Raw genomic sequence first — 22,511 nt, forward strand, 5'->3', positions numbered from 1 at the left:
AGGCATTTCAGCCCAGAAATGGAAATGCAGTCAGTCAGTAATGTGGTTCTTGGATCAGAGTTGTATTGTTCCCTGCCAGCTCAACGTGTAGGCAAATGGTCTTCTCTCTGCCCAAGATACACAGTGGTGACATGCCCGGTGTGGTTTTGTTTGGGGAGGGAAGGAAAACACAAACGATCAAAGGAAATTGTGAGGCAGTTTCTATCTGTTGAAAGAATGAAGTCGTGAAACCACTATCTGGTCATGGTAACACTAACATGGTAGCTGTTTCAAGATGAAATTCATTCAATTTAGAGAAAAGATTATACACCACGATGGCCATATGAAAGCAGGGTACTTCACGACTTGTGTTTCTATGTGAACTTGTACAACATTCAAGTTGTTTGTACAAATATGTGGAAGGTCAGTGCATGCACTTTACTTCACTGTCATCACCTTACTGTGGCAGTGTGTAAAAACAAAAAAACAAAAAAAAAAAAAAAACAAGGCAAAATTATGAATTTTAAATATACGATTGTCTTTTGCTAGATGATGTTGCCTGTGAGAAGCACAATAGGCCTTTATAAGGTATATTGCGCAGATGGAATAGGGTTTATAGTCAGTCAGCCCTTTGATTATTAATAAAAACTTCATTTGTTTTTATTGCGAAATTAACACTTGCTCTTAGTGGTTTCCAGAAGGTATTTGGTTAGATAGAGGACTTGTAGTAGGACTTGAGTATCATACTCTGCTGGGTATTTGGATTAGAAATTCCATGCACAGAAAGAGAAAAATAAAATGCAACTAAGTTGTGAAATACTTTAAGGAAGAGGATTATCATGTATTTAATACAGAAAAGGAAGGCAAAGCTAGAACAAGGAATAATTTTTGAACAAGTACATGTGGTGATCTCAGCAAGACAGTTTTGAATGGGAATCTGAAGTGGGCACATGGCTTATTAGGATCCAGAAAATCAATTTGTGGGGGACTTACATGAAAATTTGAATGGCATGGATTAAAAATGTAAAGAGGTTTTTTCAAACATGCGCTGGAGTAAAAAAGAGACTGTATTTGAACTCAGCTGACATATGCTGGCCTGTAGAGAGAGGGCAGTGAGAGCAGTAAAAAATAAGTATCTCTCTTGTGGAATATCAGAAGGAAAGACTAATTGGAAAATTAAACCATGAGTACTGCATAAAGAATAAATCCTCTGCTGCAGATTGAATTTTTAGGTGGGGAGCAAGCTAACGTGCACGTTAAAGTAAGGTAATTATTTAGAGTAACTGTCTCTAGTGATTTGGTTTTAGTGTCTTTCATGGATTTATTTTAACAAATTCTACATGCACTCAATTTTATTGGGTCAGAAAGGTAACACTGCAGTACTTTTTTATGTCAAAAGTATTGTTGTACTTAGGAGATTTAAAGACTGTATTGATCCTTTGATATCAATCTAGAGTTAATATAGTTTGTAACTGCAGCTGTGCTCAAAAAGGAAATGACCAATAATCATAGTGGAATGATTAAATGTCATATTCTACCTGTATTTCCTGGTTTTATACAAGCTGAATATAAGAGAGAGAATACTTTTTTCCTCAAGGTAATTGAAAAATGTCTTTATGTTAAGGATAATTATGTGCTGCAAAAAGCTACTTAGAATTAATTTTCATGGTTTTTAATCCTTTTCTTCCCCCTCTTTATAGCCCTTTTTTGGGCAGGAGGCCTTTGTTTGTGGAGTTATATTTATCTCCAGAAGAAACTGCAAGTGACAGAGCAATCTGTTATGTGAGATCAGCTCTGTCAAGATACTGTCTGCTGTGGCTAATACTTACCACCATCTGATGAATCTCTGGGCCATGGGATGTGTTCCTGATTATTTTGTTGTACTATCAAAACTGTCTCCAATTCTCCCATTCCTCTTCCAGGGAGGATGTTGCTGAGGCAAGGGCTTAGTCCTTTTCTTTAAAAAATGATCCCTGGTAAACATTTTGCTCTGTCAATTTCCATCCTACACGAGGCTTATACCAGGCTATTCTTCAGAAAGTTGGTCTCTGTGGTCCTACTTACCTGCAGCTTGAGAATGGTGTGAACACCAGAAGTAATACAATTTTACCTGCAGTCAAGGGAGTTTGGTACAGAGGGATTGTTAACTCGTCTTCATTGTTACCAGATGTCTGATGTTCTGTGGTATACTCCAGGTTTTGCTAGAAAACATCCTAGATGCCACAATAGCGACAGCAGTGAGAGCGCCAGCTTTAGCGATGGATTTAAGGTGGAAGAAGTGGTCGTTACTTTCTTGCGTACTTTGTCTGTACGGCTGCTGGCCACGAGGAGAGTGGGGAATGGAGAGTATGTTGGCGGCACGGAGCGGCAACGCTTTCCCTAAACTGGGCTGCTAACTTTTGGAGACTGGTTTGTAGAGTGCTTACTGAGTTTGAAGAACCAAAGGTGAAGAGGGTGTCAGTCACATACAGTTGAGAAACTGTAGGCTGACCAAATTCTGTCTTGACTGTTGTAACAGGTTCCCTTGTTTCTCATTTTGCCTGTGTTGCTGACAAGCCCCAAACCAGATACTTGTATGAAACAGGGGGTGGTACATCATTACTACCCTGCCTTTATTACACTGAAGGGAAGGGGTGCCATCCAGGAGGAGCTTCACAGGCTTGAGAGTTGGGCCCTTGTGAACCTCATGAGGTTCAGCAAGGCCAAGTGTAAGGTCCTGCATATGGGTCGAGGCAATCCCAAGCACAACTACAGGCTGGGCAGAGAATGGATTGAAAGCAGCCCTGAGGAGGACTTGGGGGTATTGATTGATGAAAAGCTCAACATGACCCAGCAGTGTGCGCTTGCAGCCCAGAAAGCCAACCATGTCCTGGGCTGCATCGAAAGAGGTGTGACCAGCAGGTCGAGGGAGGTGATCCTGCCCTTCTGCTCCGCTCTTGTGAGACCCCACCTGGAGTACTGCATCCAGCTCTGGGGCCCCAACATAAGACAGGCATGGAGCTGTTAAAGGAGGGCCACGAAGCTGATCAGAGGGCTGGAGCACCTCTCCTATGAGGACAGGCTGAGAGAGTTGGGGTTGTTCAGCCTGGAGAAGAGAAGGCTCCGGGGAGATCTAATTGTGGCCTTCCAGTACCTGAAGGGGCCTACAGGAAAGCTGGAGAGGGACTGTTTATCAGGGAGTGTAGTGATAGGACATGGAGTAATGGCTTTAAGCTAAAAGAGGTTAGATTTAGATTAGCTTTTAGGAAGAAATTCTTCACTGTGAGAGTGGTGAGGCACTGGAACAGATTGCCCAGAGAAGCTGTGGATGCCCCATCCCCCGAAGTGTTCAAGTCCAGGTTGGATGGGGCTTTGGGCAACCTGGTCTAGTGGAGGGTATCACTGCCCATGGCAGGGGGGTTGCAACTAGATAATCTTTAAGGTCCCTTCCACCACAAACCATTCCATGGTTTTATGATTTTTGAAAAAAGTATACACTGGATTTGGGGGCTTCCCTGTAGCTCAGCAATCCTCGGGTGACATAACAGTCCTTAGGTAGATGCTCTAGTTTAATTAAACTAATATATTCCTTACTGTGGACTTCAGTAAGTCTACTTTGTCCTAGAGATTAGTTTGGTGGAACTTCACATCACTGATCATTCTTACATTGGGCAGAGTTGTGGCAATCATCGTTCGATCTTGCATATAGATAGTTAATATACAGAATTATATCAGGAAGATCTATGAATTTGTTAGGTTTTATGTTGTAATCCAGTCCATTAGCTTTAAAATTGGGTGTTCTCTATTTTAAGATGTGTTAAACAGTCCTAAGTCATAGTTGCAAAAACATGCTTTCTTCATTCTCCCACTGAAATCAGTGAGATTAGATATGCAGTTAGGGTTTACAACTTGTTGAAAACAAAGTATTCCAGTTTTATGTGGGAGTACTGGATTTCATAGTTTTGCTCTCTTCTAGTCTTAAAATTTCATGAGAAAATTTATCAAAAATGCAGTTATTATATGCAGAACAAAGGATAACGTTACACCTCAAGAATTACAATTGATTTAATGTCATATAGGATCAGAAATAAAGCTGAGGTAGGAAGCTCTTAACTGGCAGTGCACTTTGATTTCAAGGATTAGAATCTGATACCAGCACAGAGATTCCCTGAACCATCTGGGAATTTTTTTTGTCTTCCGCCTCTGAACTTACATTTCTTTATAAAATGAAGATTTCTGCATCTTTCATTACCTCACAATCGTATTTTTTTTCTCCTTTAATGAGTGTTCAAATAGTATTATTGGGAATTGCTTTATCAATATTATTCCTAAGAGTTTATAATTCGAATATTGGGCTGGGATTAAGATAGTGTGTGATTCTTCTTTCTTCTTCTTTCATTATTTATTACTCAGTCTTTCACACTGCGTTGTTAAATGAAGTCGCAAAGATCACAGTGGAGAAGGAAAAAAATGGAGGCATAAATAGTAGATCAAACACGGAACTTTTGTATTCAGTTTTAATTTCTGTATATGTAGATTTCTGTAGCACCTGATTTTACCTTACATCTTTGTATTTTAGTTCTTATATATATGGAGGATATGGTTATAAAAGAATTAATTCCTCCCAAGATATAATTGTCATTCAAGTTGTTTTTAGTAGATTTTCAATTACATGTAAATGATACAGCTTATATTTACAAAGCAAACTGAAAGATACAGCTGATTCTTTTTTTTCCAGGTCTTTCTGTTCTATTGCTTTCACTGTATTACTGCAAAAGGAAAATCAGTTAGAAACTAGATATAAATATAAGAACATATAGTGCGATAAAGAAATGCAATCAAGAATGCAGTTTAGCACATCTGAGAAAAAAAGTTGTCTCAAGCCTCTTGTTTTAAAAAACTCCATTAGATACTGAATCACAGCTTGATTTTTTTACACATCATCAATTTAAATATCTTCATACGGTAACCTGCATTTTGAACTGCTACCTTCTGAATAGATAACAGAAATTAAGATCAGTTTTAAAGTAGTTGATGAGAGAATACAGAGTGTAAGAAAAAAGGCTGTACAGTAAAAACTAGTTAAAAAATGTAGGCAGAGAGTTGGAAATCTTAATTTGCAGTTTCTAAAGTTTTACCTGTAGGAAAATTATAATCTGTTGTTGACTAATAATAGCATTCTAAACCAAATTTGGGTGAATCTGAAGAGACTCTTGTCTAATGCTCAAATTTCCTGCTCGAATATCCTTCATAATATCATCAGCACCAGCTAGGACAGAAATCAACAAGGTATAAAAGCTGCATTTGGTGAACCAGATAGTCTTTACATTCTCAGCTAAGCCAACAGCTCAGCGCTACGCTTTCTTCACTGTGAGAGCCACTTGTTTCATGTCTTCCAAAAACATCAGCTTGTAAAATTAGAATCCTTATTGTGAAAATTGTGGCATCTGTTCAGCTGTCAAATCACAGTCTTAAAAATGAAAAAGTATTTCTAGAGTTCCAAATTTTAGAGTGAATAGTTTTATGAGCTAGCTAATGAAATATGAAGGGTTTAAAACTGTCTTTTTGCTGAGAGAAATTGCTGCTTATTCACTTGTTTAAACAACCAGTTAAACATGCTTACTGTCAATGCTATTTTCAGAAACTTTGTGGAAATGAAATGCCTTACTGCTCTTCTCTGTCTCTTAGGTTTGATTCGGATACAACAGAGCTCCATAGCTGGATGACCCGCTCAGAAGCAGTGCTTCAGAGTCCCGAGTTTGCAATATATCGAAAGGAAGGAAATCTCTCGGATCTCAGAGAAAGAGTCAATGTAGGAGAAAGTACTCGTATATATGTCTGTTAATTTGTATTAGCTTGTCGAAGTGCTTTCATTTCCAAGTTTAAATGAGTTCAAATGTAGACTGACAAGCATCAATTGTCCATACGTACAAGAGAAATCTAGAAGTGCTCGCTATTGCTGTAAATTTCAGATTTTGGCACCAAAATTGCTACAGAGGCTGTCTGAATGCAGAGATTTTTTATTATTATTCATACATACTCGTATTTAATTAATGTATTCTAGATTTGTGAAAGTTGAATCAAAGCCTATATATTGCTTCTTAAATATGCACCATCATTCTATGCTAACAGCTTAATTTGACACTATATATGCATAAACTGAAGGATGTGAAGTATTATCTTTTAGTGCATGCTAAAGAAAATCTGTATCTAATTCCTTTTACAGTGCTGTAAAATATATATGTAAATCACCAGTCTCCACATATATATAGTTATATATATTTTATTATTTCTTTTTAACTTTATTGTAGTACCATGCCTGAACCAAAGACAGTTCTTTGCTACTTTTGGCAAAATGAATGATTCAGAACTGCTTAAGGTGTAGCCATGTTTGTGTATGTGTTTCACACACTCTGAATTTAGCCCTTGAAAACTAAACTATTACAAATTTTCTTCCATATTTAATTTTTGTAGATAGATGCAAAAACACCTCTCTTTTCTGAGTGAGAGAAAGAGGAGTTCTGTCTATAATAAGCTTTTATAATGTCGCAGTATATCATGAAACATCTTTAAAATATATGGTGATACATATTTCTAGAACACAGATGGAACAAAGTTAATATATTGAAGTTAGTTTTGCTGCTGTTTTTTCTCACTGGCTGCTTGTTAGTCATAAATCAGCTACACTGAATTCCATGAGTGTAAATATCCATTTTAAAATTTCATGTTAAATCATGTTTTTCTTGCAATAACTTATTTTAATTTAATTATTAATATTGTCATAATATTACTGCTACTAAATATCCATTAGAATGTAATATCCTGAATTTAGTTCATGACACCACTTCATGTTATGTGAAATATACATAAATATATACATATAAACAAAATGCAAAATGGATCAAATATGCAGAGATTTGATGGGTTCAAATGCTTCCATACTGGGGTAATGGGATTCATCTAATACATAAATAGATTTACAGTTAATTTTCTGAGGGCTTCAGTCTTCATTGTAGGTAAAATTTAAAGAGAAACAAAGAGGAATAACAATAATAAAAAAATGCTTCCATCTCCCTTTCATATATTCCTGTTTTGAGGGACATAACAATTTCAAGGATGGCAAATTAGCTCATCTTGACCTCTATATTATGCTGGATACCCGCACTGTCAGGTTTCCCTAACCAATATGACATCCCACCTCATATTGTCAGTTTCTAAGACTTTATAAAAGCATTAAAGGATCCAGGAGCCATGGTTCACCTTCCTCCTTTCTTTTCTTTGCTTCTGAGGAGGTGGTGATTGCTGCAAGTAAAGGGGTGTAGGCAGGTCAACCACAGACCCTCCTCTGGCCCCAGCGGGAGTTCTCAGCAGCTCTTGTCTTGCCTTTGTTGGTGCTGAGAAAGAACATTGGTAGACTGCTACCTACCACATTTGTTCAGATCTCATTTAGGCTGGTGAAAACATACATAATACTGGAGGGGGAGGGAAGGAGGGAAAAGAGGTGTGAAACTTGACCAGTGCATTTGACCAGCCTCTTTTCTGAATCGTAGTGCAGAAAAAGGATCTGCTTTGCATCAAGAGGGGTCTGAGATAGATACAAACCCGTAACTCTAAACAGAAATAAGAGCAATGAACATGTATCCTTCATTAACATTGAAAATATCTTTAAAGACCAAGACTGGTTTTGATTTCATAGAGTATCACGGCTTTTAAAATGATCATTTTATTCAGAAAATCAAGTTACATGTAGAAGTTTCTAGATGTTTTAAGGGAGAAAATGTTCTGATTAGGTGTATTAATTTGATAGAGAGCTCTGAAAAATGACACTTGACAAGTACTACATGGATTCTGTATTGAACAGCTTTGAGTTAAAGGGAGTCTTTGTACACCCTTTTCAAAAAAGAAAGAGGGGAAAAAAAAGACCCAAAACCAAAAACCAAACAGAAAAAAACCAAAAATGTTTTAAAGCTTGTCCTGACTTGACTTTTCCTGGTCTGGTCTCTGTCTGCATTCATAAAACTAGTAGCTAAAGCAGGAAGTACTGTCCAGTTCATTGATTTGGGCAATTTAATTGCTGCTTGTTAACACTTTTTTTCTAATTCCCTCAAAATGATCTTCAAATCAATGGAAAATAAGATAGTGTGGGTTTAAATATATTTTAATCTCTAGTAAAGTTGTAGAAGACATATAAAAAAAATGAAACGCCAAATAGGAAAACATATTTTAGTGATAATTGAAAAAGATTGTACTGACATACATAGTCTTACCCCAATGGCATACTTATACATGCATGAATGCAACCACGGACGCATGCACGCACAAGTCCCATCTTGCCCTTACTGGCTATCATTTAGTTTTCTCCCTATATGACTATATATTTATATATATATAGGTGTAGCACAGAACACCTGTGCTTGGCTGATGTCAGACCTACCATTTATTGCCCACCAGGGTAGGTGCTGAGTCCTAGGGCCTTTTCCTAATGACTTTCTTTTCTGCTGTTCTTTTGAGGACAGGTTACTAGCTGGATGATTTTTTCGTTCTTGTGGCAGCTTACTCCTACTCATCATTTTTCTTGGATAAGGGGTCCCTACCATATCATATAGTGGAAGTGCATCTCTCTGTGATGGAGGGACGCAGACTTCAGAAATGACAACCACAAGGAAAGCTCTTTTGCCATCATTGATGATTCATCAAGTTCAAAAGCCAGCTTCCATCTCAGCTCAGGGAAGGCCTGGGAAGACGGAGCCAAGAGCAGGCTGTATGAAATGCACTGACTGTGTTTACTAAGACAGCTGCTCTTCAGATAGTGGCAAGAAATTAACTTTTGGCAGACATATTACACATTGAATATATTAGACGTGCACAAAAAGTCCATTCCTACGTCTGGGGAAAAGTAAAAATATTTATAGTCCTTCCCTGCTACAAAAGAAAGATATTTGCCTTACCCAGCTGAGAGACTGGATGCCATAAGTATAGAAGTTTCATTGTGGAACAACCATAGTACTCCTAAAAAATGAAGATATCCAAACATTAACGCCGTGAACATTGTTATGATGCATCACACTGTTAACATTTTCCAGTTAGTATATATAGTTAGGTCTGGTTTTAGTAAAATATAACTCGTACCTTTTTTTTGTTTTTCTTAAGCCGTAATGAGCTTTCATTATTGCAAGTTCAAATAAATGAAGATTCAGGTGCAAAAAATTAAAACTTGCTACATAGAAAATACTGCTTAATAATAAGTCAGATTTGAGACTATGCATCAATAAACTTGCAATAAAACTCCTTGAAAGGAGTTTTAGTTAGTCAAGAAGATGCACCTAGAAATTCAGAATCAAAGGTAAACATATAAGGAGCACCAGATGTAAGGGAAAATGTCAGATATCTTAGACAATCAAATTTGTTCTCTTGGCATTCTCAAAAGCCCCATTCTCATTTGTTCATTTTATTTTAGTGACCTTTTTCAGACATGCTTTGTTGGGCCTGGATATTCGAAAGCTGAATCACTGTCAGAGCAAGTGACGATAATGTTGCTGTCTCCTGCCCTCAGGGTCAGGAGTCGCAGGGGCTCAGGGAGTGCTGCTACCATGCCCCCTTTCACAGAGCTCTCAGCATAGGATGTTGATTTGATATGAATAACATCTAAATTCCTCTGACCATCACTGTTTTCTAGGTTATGAAGTCATTAACTGTCAACTAAAATCTCAGGGTCAAATAAAACGCTCAGCGTTGTGAAAATAGCCTCTATACCTTTGGCTGGCATTTAGCTAAAGATGAATTTTTAGTGTTATTCAGTAAGTTAAAACTAGGCTATTATACATTTGCATTGCCATTTACAAATAGTCCAAAAGAGACTTAATCCCTGATTTGATGAAATCCTGTAAAGGTAACTTTTTTTTCTCATATCGGTGTATATTTTTCTGAAAAATCTTTTATAGAAAACAAAGAGTAGAAAAAGGGAAAGTTATATATTTGGAAATATTTTGAAGTGACTTTGCAGCTACCACAACTTTTTGTGAAAAAAACATTGATGATTACAATGTACAGAATCTAAGAGTTTCAAAACTTCTCAAACCTCTTCAAACTTATCCCAACCTACCTGTGTCACTAATGAACCTGAACCTAGAGTCTTATCGCTTTTAGTAAAGGAAGAAATGAACAAAACACAGCCAAAGAGATAAATAAGAGGTGTTACAGGACGCCTGCTCCCTTCGTTTCTAGACACTTTACATGTGCTCATGGAAATCCTCCTTCCAAGGGGCTTAAAAGTCCAAAGCACAGTTTGCAGGTTCGACAAACAGTGGCAGTGTGTACAGAGGAATGGCGGGAGGACTATGCCATTCGTACTATGAAGTAACTACCATGAATTTCCTCCTTTCTTCCCAGATCAGGTGATTGGTCTTTGTATGAGGACCAAGAGGACAGGGGTTTTTTTCTCCTTTGCCTAGCATTGTGCTTTCTGTGTGCAAGCATATATCTTCCTGTCACCAGTGTTAGACCTTCATTTTTATAATATATGCTAATTACACAAAAACGAATGGCGACAAGTAATTGACAGAAGGTTTGATCTGTACCATATTTTCATGTTTATTTTTAAAGGCTCTGCATATAGCACTTATATTTTCTATCAGAACCTGAAAACTTTAATCTTTCGGGAGAGAGGTGTACATTTATCCACATTTTTCTGGACACCGTGCATTACCGGACACCGAAGGGTTTACTGCCACAAGCTTCAATGTCATATCATTTTTATATTTCAAAAAGCTAATTTTTAGTATATTTTAGGGTTTTTTTATGATTCATTTGTGCTCACTACAGTTGCACTCATGATAATTACACATCTGGCATTACAGACGGAGTAAAATTATTTTCAGTATATTTTAGTGTTTTTATGATTCCTTTGAGTTCTCTGTAGTTAGACTCATGCTAATTATACCTGGCATTATAGACAAAGTAGTATTAATTAAGATTCTATAAGAAATTTTGGAACTCTGCAGAGAATTAATAGACTTTTTTTTTTTAATTTGGAAAATATTTAAATTATGGAGTGGAATGGTAAAAGATTTTATTGACCTACAAAACCTATAAATAATTGCTACAGTCATCTTTAACTCATTGTGATTAAACTTTGTAATCTTCCAGTGATAATTTAGGTATATATTAAACATATGTTTATAAAATCCAAAATACTTCCATCCTTAATTCTTCTCTAAATGTCCGTCCTTTATATATTTTATTTATACAAAATTGTATTATTGAAAGTGTTTGATAGAAGCTTTGGCATATTGTTAGAAAGCCTGCTTTTTAATCATTTCTATCTGCACAAATGAATGGCAGTTATAAGTAGGCTGTGGAAATGTGTGAATTTAACTGAAAAATCTCTCTTTAAAGTTCTGAGTGTCTCCTCACCTAGGAAAGTCTTCCAGGGAGCTGCTGCTTATTAAACTGAAGATGTTTTAAGCACCACACTTTAACAGTTATTTCAGAGAGTTTATTCAAAAATGTTTGTATTACTTCCTCCTAAGCATAGCAATCTATTTGAAAAAATAACATTTTTAAATATAAGCATGTAAGATTTTTCTACTAAACCCATTATTAAACACCTAAGAAGCCTACCTGAGGTTTCTTTCCAATTGTAAGGAAGCTTCTCACCCAAAAGAATCACATCAGACGGAATACACCTTTGGTGTGGAAATAAACAAGGGGATCAGGAAGCCTAGTGGGGTCAGCCAGACCGAGAAGCCGTAGCCAAGGCTGCGTGTTATCTTCCCATATGTAGTGTGTAGGGTTTGCAGTGGCATATCCTTTTGTATGTCGATATCTGCTGTAATAAAGTGAAGGACGCTGATTTACGGGAGACTGTGTTGGTCAGGATCTCTGGGAGGTATACAGTCTGTTTTATTTTTGGTATCAAACTTGGCTGTAGCCCTATGCTGCTGCTTTGGGCTTCTGATTTAGAACTTCTAAATTACACCTAAAGTATATAACTAAATTATTTTAAAATCAATGTAATGACTTCATGATGTTAATTATGAGACAACATTGAGGGACTGTCAGATCTTAAATGATTTTACTTTCCATCTGTATTGCCACCAACCCAAAATGAAATGAGAAACTTAGATTATTACTATGGCCTTTACCAGCCATTACCAGCTAGCCCGAGTGCTAGCCTGAATGTAGATGAGAAACTTTTGAGTACAGAAAGGTGAACTGAGAGTATTAGATACAATACATAACTAGAAGTCTGTGTTAATTCTGCAGTTGATTATCTTTCTTACGTAGTAGCTTGTATATGGATGTCTGATATACATGTTCATATATATGTTAGATATCATCTACTTTAACATGCATTTTACAGGGATTTTGTTTTTCTATGAAAAAAGTAAGCAATCGAATGGTATATGGGTTCAATACTGTAGTGTTATGAAACCCTGTGATTTGGTTAGCATTTCAGTTCTTGCTGTTATCAATAGGAACCACATGAGAAATGAGCAAATCTATTCCTCCACAAGGAATTTCTCTAGAACGTATATTTTTATTCTGAAATATTGGGCTTTGAATAGCTCTTAATTTGTATTTCTTTTATTTGTCTGTAAAATACTGACGTGTATCATTTGTCAACTGTTGTGTTCTGATTCTCAGTTTATGTATTTGACTTTGACGGACTCCCTTCCTGATGGTATCTGGTACTTGCTGCTTTCATTGCAAATTGGGAGGCTGGCAGGGCAATATGAGAGGTTAAATGGTCTTGAGAAATCAGAAGACATCCCTGAGATTAATTACTTTCTTTTTCAAAATCCCTCCGTTGAAATACTCGCCTTTCCTGTCATGCTGCAGGCCATCCAGCGAGAAAAGCCTGAGAAGTACCGAAAACTGCAAGATGCCAGCAGATCAGCTGAGGCCCTGGTGGAACAGATGGTGAATGGTAATTACATGGGAGTTGATTTAGATAATCTTCTTAGGGATTTGATAAATGCACAGGTTCATATTTATCACAGGAATTATATTAGCAAATACTGTCTAAATGGAGCAGTAAAGTAATATTACCTTATATTTCTTTTATTATTTCTGAATGTTAAATCTGTTAATTAGAAAAGAGGAAAAAAAAAATCTTACCGCTTTAGTATCATGAAAAGAAATGTGTGCTCACAGTAATGAACTGTATATTAACAATCTGTTCTGCACAGAGACTTAAGTTGTAAGCTTATTTTCTGAGTATGTTAAGCTTTTGAAGGTACATTAAGTCATCTGAGTTAGAAAGCTCTGAAGGCATTACTCTGAACAGTTTGTAAAAAAGTGCTTTCTGACTTATACAATGTATGTTTTGTAATATACATAATGCTGTAATGGTCTGTATCATAGAAAATATAAGATTTTATTGGGTTTTGGAAGAGATTTTTGGCATTTGGCTTTTCAAAGATAATAAATGTCAAAGCTTATGCAACTCATAAAGAAAATTAGTTGCAAGTTTTTTTATTTTTATTATTGATTTTTTTTTTAAAAATAGATTCTGTTACATCATTCTTTTGAACTTTTAGATATTTTTAAGAGAAAAAGAAAAACCAAAGAAAGGTAGATGGAAGTAAAATTGTAAGTCATGCCATTGTCCTTGATATTAAAGAATGTATAACTTTGGAATAAAATATTAAATGTGGACCAACATCTGTCATACTGATAAGATTACCAGAAATATAGATGTTGAATTCACTGAGCTTCAGAACATATCTTTTATATTAAATTGTTATAATGAAGAACCAAGAATTTAATTGCTAAAAATGAAATGCTTTGAGTTTGAGGTATTAACTGGCTAAGCTAAACAAATTTGATGGAATCCTAAGATTATCTTGCTTAAGTATGAAGGTGTGATATTTAAAAGTGACTATATTTAACATGTGGGGCATATTTAATTATCATTACTGTAACAACTTTTGCAAGGGTTCCCTTCCTAAGTTCAGTGAATAGACTGAAGGGAGTCTGGTAACATTTGCACCCTCTTTGAAATCATTTTGGCAGTTTTCCATGGCTGATCATACAAAAATTCTTACAATTTTTTTGGACGTTTTCTTCCCGAGAGAACTGGTTGGACAGGACTTTAAAGGCAGTATTTGAAATTTGTGTGCTGCCACATTGAGGTTGTTATTTTGGGCAGAATCTGTCTAGGAGACATTTAGCCGTACCCCAACTCTTCCTTTGGCCTCTTACACCTCAAGAATTCCAGCTTCTGTTTCTTTAGATTATATAGTACTTTCTGGTGATTAATTTTGATTTAGTTTCAGAACTCACTAGCACATTATATATTACTTTTCTGGTACTGTACTACCTACCATGTCTACTATCAAGTAGATTAACATTCTATCTTAAATATTCTCCTGTGGTTTTAACTCAAGATTCTCTTTTTTCTCCTTCAGTCCATGGGTCTATGCTTATTCAAGTTTTATAGCTGTTGTGATCTTGACTGTGGCCAGACGTGCATATAAATATTTCCAATATCTCCCAAATTACACCTTTTTTTAGGAAGCACGTCTTCCAGTTCTGGTGCAAGCACAGGATAGACTAGCTAAGCCAGCATGACTTTATCTGTTTCCTATCAACTGCTCTGAGCTCTGTATCATGCCATATATCGTTGTAGCCTTGGTAGCAAGAATATTCTAGGCAGGATGACCGGTTAGTTGTCTGTGAGAATGAAGATCATTTTTTGTCATGGGTTTAGGGAAGAAACAATTCCTTTGAAAGGAGAAATAGTTCCTCTGGACTTGAAGCCTAAAATGTTTATACGCCTTTCAGCTATCCACTGCTACAAAGGCAATTTGAAGAAGAATGTATGAAATGGTTAAATAATTCAGTAATCACCACCAGGTAGGAGCAGTAGAGAGTAGAATTGAATAATTAACTTTAGTTGAGGAGAACTGTAAGATGATTTTAACAAAGAATTTGCAAATGGAATATCTTGCTAGGTGTTCAAAAATGCACTTTGAGGGTAGAGGAAGTTAACTGCCCTGTTCAGCCTTTGTACTTTGTGGTGGGTTGACCCTGGCTGAGGGCCAGATGCCCACCAGAGCCGCTCTATCACTCCCCTCTTTCATTAGACAGGGGAGAAAAGGTACAACGAAAAAAAACTTACGGGTCGAGATAAGGACAGGGAGAGATCATTCTCTAATTATCATCACGAGCAAAACAGACCGAACTTAGAGAGGGAATTCATCTTATTTATTACTAAGCAAAACAGAGTAGAGGAATGAGAAATAAAACCAAATCTTAAAACACCTCCCCCCACCCCTCCCATCTTCCCGGGCTCAACTTCACTCCCGGCTTCAAACCTCCACCCCCTCCAGCGGCACAGGGGGATGGGGAATGGGGGTTACGGTCAGTTCATCACGCGGTGTTTCTGCCGCTTCTTCATCCTCAGGGGGAGGACTCATCGTTCCCCTGCTCCAGCATGGGGTCCCTCTCACGGGAGACAGTCCTTCACGACCTTCTCCAACGTGAGTCTCCTCCACGGGGTGCAGACCTTCAGGAGCAAACTGCTCCAGCGTGGGTCCCCCACGGGGTCACAAGTCCTGCCAGCAAAGCTGCTCTGGCATGGGCTCCTCTCTCCACGCATCCACAGGTCCTGCCAGGAGCTTGCTCCAGCGCGGGCTTCCCACGGGGTCACAGCCTCCTTCAGGTGTCTCCACCTGCTCCAGCGTGGGGTCCTCCACGGGCTGCAGGTGGAATCTCTACACCCCCTCATCCTCCCTCCATGGGCTGCAGGGGTACAGCCTGCTTCACCATGGTCTTCACCACAGGCTGCAGGGGAATCTTGCTCCGGCACCTGGAGCACCTCCTGCCCCTCCTTCTGCACTGACCTGGGTGTCTGCAGAGTTTCTTACATCTTCTCACTCCTCTCTCTGGCTGCAAAAGCGCTCTCTAACTGTTTTTCTCTTTCTTAAATATGTTATCACAGAGGCGCTGATGGGCTTGGCCTTGGCCAGCGGTGGGTCCATCTTGGAGCCGGCTGGCATTGGCTCTGTCAGACACAGGGGAAGCTTCTAGCAGCTTCTCACAGAAGCCACCCCTGTAGCCCCCCCGCTACCAAAACATTGCCACGCAAAACCAACACATACTTTTAAATACAACAAATTTTCTATTTGTCGTTTCTTCCAAATAATTATGATCTATGCAATTGCAATTAATGAGATTATCTCTAAATTGATATTGAACTAAAAGTTATGTAAGAAAAAGTAACTCAACTTTAAAACTACATCTCAAACTGTAGTAAACTTATGCAGCTTTATATTTCCCACAGTAGTTCAACTAAGTTTCTTTAGTTTTTGTGTGGCTTGTGGAAATTAATTTGGGACATACAGTCTTCATCTCCGGTTGTTTTTTGTTTGCTGGTTGGTTGGTTTATTGGGCTTTTTTTTTTTTTTGCGGGGGGGGTGGGGGTGTTTTGTTGTTGTCAATTTCTGGATTCAGTAAGAACAAGAGGAAAGTATTTAGCATAGGAAAGTTTTGATGAATCTCCAAAATAAGGTTCAACAGAGCAGACTGACTATGCCTACATACTTTCCTCTTCTAATGCTGGAATTCTTTTCCATAATATAGGAAGGACCTGGAATTAATGTGCCTTTATGGATTTGTGGGAGACACGCAGATGTACTATGTTACCTTGAATATAAAACCTTTTTAAGTACCACCATTTACAAATCAGAAATGATGATGCTCCCATCCTTATACTGTGTGGTACTTTCTTAGAGAAAAACAGTGAGTGATAAAATTGATGATTGTCATGCATTTACAGTGTAATCTGTTATTAAAAAACTACACAAGGCCAACAGATTTGAGGCATAGATCAGTTGTGATGTTGAGTGATGACAGTTTTAACTGACGTTATTTTTTATTTATTGTGTATCAATTTGATCTGAACTAATAATGATTAGAGGAAGATGTTCTTCCTCTTTGCTCGTAAACAAGATTCTGAATGTAACAGACGAAGAGCATAAAAAGATGAAGACCTCTGGTGGATTATAATGGAGAGTTCAGAATGGTGTTGAATTTAATTGTTGTATCATTTATATTTATTTTCTTGCTTTTATTTTTGCTGTGATAGGAGGGGGGAACAAGTAAAAAATAGAATTCAAATTCTGGAGAGAGTTGGATTGATTTGTTTAGGGTTTCATTTATTTATTCCTTAGCACAGAGGAAAATATTCTGAGGAAATGTATTTATACAGGGCACTATTCTTGCCTTATATAAGTGTTTTCAGCCATTGTCAGCAAAAGTATTTTGCACTAGAAAGAACTTCCATTTCACACAATGCAGCTATTCTTGTGTTTGTAAGCAGCATGTCTGGATATTGCCATCTGGAGGACTTTCCCCATCACACAGGAAATCAGTGATGCTTTTGCTGGATGAGTCTTTGACCCAACCACCCATCTTCTACATGAGCTATGCTCTGCCTCTCCTTGCCCATGCTTTTAAAGAAGTCTGATGATTACAATCAATGAAAACTTACATCTTCTGTTTACCAGTGTTCCTAGGAAAACTATTCTGTTTTTCTTTTCTAAATTTTTTCTAAAATAGAATAACAAATCTGCTGATGCATGAGTGAAGCAGTTTAGCAGCTTAGGTGGACACTTGACTATTATAGCAGTTTAGAATAAAATCAATAGGACACCAAAATGAATAATCAGAGAATTTTGATAGGCAGCATTAAAGAGAATACAAATGAATTTGTTGTGATAAAACACATAATTGTTAAGTGCCACTGTTCTGTGGAAGAAATATATTATCTTGTGAGTTACCATTTCACATATGCTTATGAGTAAAAAGCCATAAAAACACAAATAATATTACATTATTCTTTCATAGAACCATAGCAAATGATAAATGCACTTAATAAGACATACTTCATACTAAGTGGCAATTCCAAAGTACTTGCATATAAGGTGCTGCACAATTAAAAATATTCAGACACAATTTGTTATGCACACTACACAAGGTAATAAAATTAATGGATGCACTTCAGATAATGATCTGTTTCCTCTGGGTACAGTATATTTATTCACTGACTATATCAGAAGCTTTTAGAATATGAAACATGAAAAGATTATGAGCCGTTATTCCTAAAATAATATTGCTTTACCAGAGAATGGGTTTTATATTTTTTCTATGCCTGCCTGTCAACTTTTGGTATGTCTTGCTGCCATGAGTGAAGCAGAATAAAGGGACTGATGTTATCATCATCAATGAAAGCTGGTGGTTGCTAAAGTTTCTAAAGATAATGAAGAAATCAGTACTTATCATGGAAGTAAGTTTCAAGTTCTTGATTTTCACCAATTTAATGAACCAATAAAAATATTAAAATGATACCCTCATTGCATCAACTACTCAAATAGTTTTGATTTGTCATTTTCAATGAGATGGAGGACTAGCTTTTTTCAAAATAAGACAAAATTTTGAGAAATTTACCCAAATCATTTCAAGTGCAAGTAATGGCCTTTTTTTCTCATCCTTCTGGAAATGACGACTGACATCTGATAGGCCACTTTCAGTTACCTGAGAGGACTGTGAATTAAGATAGTTTCAAAAATGCATCTTATGGAGATTTTTCAGATGAGTCTTCCTTTCAGTAGGATATTGTGTTGCCTAATGGAGGTGCACCTCTGCAGTATTTTACCAAACATGGCTCTGCACATTCCAATCTATCCACTTCAGTCACATGAAGAGCAAAAAACATTTCTTTGTTGATTTGTGCACTTGTGGAATCACAGTTAGATTCAAAGTTTAGATAATAACGAATTAGAGAAAATTTAATAATATTCGGCATTTTCACATACTTAAATGTTATGTTAAGAGCAACATATGAGTGAAAAGAAGAAAAAGAGGATCTAATGAACTTAGATTTTCACCTGAAATACAATCCTCTCCGAATCCTTGCAGAAAACATTACGGTGAAAAGTATTATGTAAGGAGAATCCATGACTGCACTTCCCCTGGTAATTATAATCTTGCCGAAGGGTACTTTGGAGACTGTGGCAGCTGAAAAGAGAGTAAAGGAGGAATAAAAAAAAAAGCAATCTTTTTATATCTACTCTGCCAAACATATAGGCAGTGCCTTCCAGGTTCAGAGTTTCAGAAAACACAGTGGCAAAGATACCTGCTCTGTTACGAGTATACAGCATTTTTATAACAGTCACAGCAGGACAGAAGCAATTCCTGAAATATAGCATAGTTAAAGGCTCATCTTCTGTATATTGGTTTGTTCTTCCTGTTGGTAAGATTCAGTATCTATGTGCCTGGTCATCCTTGATTGTTGATATTAGACATGTTATGCCATTCAGGTTTATGCTGCTCCATATTACTATATGTTAATTAGACACTCCACTTTAAGAAAATGTTGTTATGCATACTGCATCTCCAGATGCAAACACATGCACACAAAAGACCAGATCACTGTTAGATTATTTTGAGATGTGTCAAAGTACTGATTACCTCTTTATGCTTTAAAGTTCATTTTATATCCTCGCTCAGCCTTTAAATTGTGCCATCCAGTTTCCGGATAATAATGTGTATGTATAGCTGCTCCAACCACCACAGTTGCCATTATGTCCCAGTAGTGCTGGGCTTCCTATCTTTCTACATTTTTGCTTGTACTTTCTGAAAGCATGTACAATTTTCTTGGCTAGGGCAACATCCTAGAAACAGAGCGTGTCCAGGGAACTGCTATCAGGTACTGCACAGTCTGTTTCCAAGTGGGGTGTTTCCAAGCGACCCTGGATGGAGTAGTTCTGAGCTGAATCCCGAACAGCATTTGCAGAGAACTGTTGCAGTCCACATCAGACAGCATCCCAGATTATCATTTAGTGTGTTTTACCATATAGCATGCATTATAGTAGTTCTTTAGAAAAATTTATTGTAATAAATTTCCGGTAATTAGGGTTTTTTTGTTTAAGGCATTTAGCTGGAATTAGGACTCCATTTCCTATGTCCTACCTTCAAAACTTGCACATGAACTTTACTGCCTTTCATCCCTGATAAAGAAATTTTCCTGCAGATTGGGAGTACAAGTTACAAACAAGATAAACCTTATTGACAGTGTATCCAAAATCATGGGAGTGTAGCACTGAAGGCTTTTATCTCATTTGTTTTTAAGAAATAGCAAAACACAATAAATTTGATTAATTTTTTTGATAAAAACATAGCTTCTGTTTTAATAGTTGACTAGTATATGACTAAGTGATGTTATTAAAAATGTTATTAAGCATATAGCATTACTTAATGGGTATTAATTTTGAAATCAATATCAGTCCTATTGCTATGTGTATCATTACATGTCATGCCAATAAAAAAGGTTAGGGATTACATTTAAACTTTCTCTGAAAAATAAATGAGATGCTTAAGTTAATATTTTGAACTCAACCTGAGTTCAAGTTTTGGAACAATTATAATGTTATTGTAAGACCACTTTGCTTATCTTTGTTATGTGTTGCCTTACTTTCTTCATGGAATTTATAGAGCTCTTTTAACTTTAAATAGTTCTGAATAATTACCTTATCTCTAATAACTAAAGTCAGTTTTCTTTTATGAACTTTAATTTAAGCATGATTATTGAACACTAGAAATAGGCAAACTATATCGGAGAAACCAAACATCTGAAAATAATCATAGAGAAGTGTCACCTATGATTTCTTGGCTCAGTCTTTGCTTAATGTCTACTGATGGTCACTGTTGGACACACGGAACTGGTCTAGCTGGAGGCTTGATCTGCTCATATGTTTATTTCTTAGTGCTTATGATATTTCTAAAATAACATGTAATGCAAAACTTAAGGGATTATTAGAAACATCAAAATAATTGTGGAATATAGTTCCCACTCATTTAACTCGGTCTTTTTATTAAAAAAAAAAAAAAAAAAAAAAAAGTCTTGTACAATAAAATCTAATTACAGTCCAGACATAGTTTTAAAATTCCAGCTGTCAGGAATTTTCTTATTTCTTACAGCAGTTTTAATTAGCTTTATGTATTATATCTCTACTTTCCGTTTTATTCCTATTCTTATACTTTAATGCACTTTATAATTCATTCCCATAGCAACAAAAGTATCCTGGCAGCAACTTAAAATATTTTTTAAATGCTTTCTCCACTAATGTGTAGCATCTGTATGTTCAGGACTGTTATTTGATGATAAATCATTAACTGGATTTATGAGGTCTCAAATACAGAAATTGAATTGTTAAATTATTTTACTTTTTTTTTTTTTTTCTTGGTGACTTATTTTTCTTTAAGTGTCAAACTTCTGCTCTTGTTTTCTTTCTAGAGGGTCTGAATGCTGACAACATTAGACAAGCTTCAGAGCAGCTGAAGAGCCGCTGGATTGAGTTCTGTCAGTTGCTGAGCGAAAGATTGGCATGGCTGGAGTACCAAAATAACATCATTGACTTCTACTCCCAGCTGCAGCAACTGGAGCAGACAGCAATTACTGCAGAAAACTGGCTGAAAGCACAACCCACACCAGCAACAGATCCTGCCACAGTAAAAACGCAGCTGGAAAAATGCAAGGTTAGAGATCCTTCTCCAAGTTTTTTATGATATTGTACTTCGTAGGTGTTCCAACAGTGGGCCAGATTATGACCTACAGTGGTTCAGTATAAAAGTGAAAAACAGACTCCTTATCTTTCCAAGGTAATGAATGAAAATATTTATTCAGGAAAAGGAAAGACCGGTAAAGAAATAAAGAGGCAAGAGAACCTAGCATATGGTTATTGCCACAGATATCTAGTTATTAAAATACTTAGATACCTAAAGCTAGGCAACTTTCCCACTACGCTCTTTTTCCTTTTTTTTTTTTTTTTTTTTCTCTTCCCCTGTAAGAATCTGTGTCTTTAGGTCTTCATTAAGAAACTGTTGCTTATCACCTCTGTCCTAAGGCTCTGGGCCAGAAAATTGTCTCCATGGTCAAGTCCAAAATTCTGCCATTACAGACTACTTTATTTGTGACATGCCTTCCATTTTGATGCTGAGTGGATTGTGTAGTCAAATGGAGGAATATTCTTCTGTCATCATATGACAGAATTGCAATAGTTGTACAAAAACGGTCACACCAATTCACTTATTATTCTCCCTAAATGTTTTCATTTGTGTGCTGCACCATTATAGAAATCTGCTTATACTTCTTGCTGTAGACAACTCTGTGGGTGGAGATTACTTACAAGCTAATATTTTTTTTGACAGGAATCTATTGAGATGTAGTAATGAATTATAAATTGCACAACATACTTGTAGAAGTTTAACTTTATGAAATCTCTGGCTCCGGAAGCTCTCAAACTGAAAGCAGTGTTTGAAACTCAAATTTAAATCTATGCTATTACTTCTATTTTTAGACATTTCCAAGCTGACATTGTGCTTACAGGGGTTCTCTGTTTTCTTGCAGAAAGTTTCTCTTACAGTAGCTCTAATACGAACTGTACATTTGGCGTACTTTCCTCATTTCTTTTTACTTAGTAGTTGCAAGTGTCACAGTGTGCACAAGGTCTCCTGAAGGTATAATAGCACAGCCACAACCTGTAATG

General features: G+C 36.7%; 1 protein-coding gene across 5 annotated transcripts in view; it reads left to right on the plus strand.

The window, feature by feature from the left end:
* Positions 1 to 22,511, plus strand: part of DMD (dystrophin) — a 1,320,554-nt gene that overhangs the window by 543,796 nt on the left and 754,247 nt on the right. For all 5 annotated transcript variants that reach the window (XM_075774516.1, XM_075774534.1, XM_075774546.1 and 2 more), the window contains 3 exons: positions 5,647 to 5,770; positions 12,799 to 12,886; positions 21,260 to 21,501. In XM_075774516.1, the coding sequence (XP_075630631.1) occupies positions 5,647 to 5,770; positions 12,799 to 12,886; positions 21,260 to 21,501 (454 nt within the window). The remainder of the gene's footprint in view (positions 1 to 5,646; positions 5,771 to 12,798; positions 12,887 to 21,259; positions 21,502 to 22,511) is intronic.

Source organism: Balearica regulorum, chromosome 1 (genome assembly GCF_011004875.1).
Source record: "Balearica regulorum gibbericeps isolate bBalReg1 chromosome 1, bBalReg1.pri, whole genome shotgun sequence".
NCBI lineage: Eukaryota > Metazoa > Chordata > Aves > Gruiformes > Gruidae > Balearica > Balearica regulorum.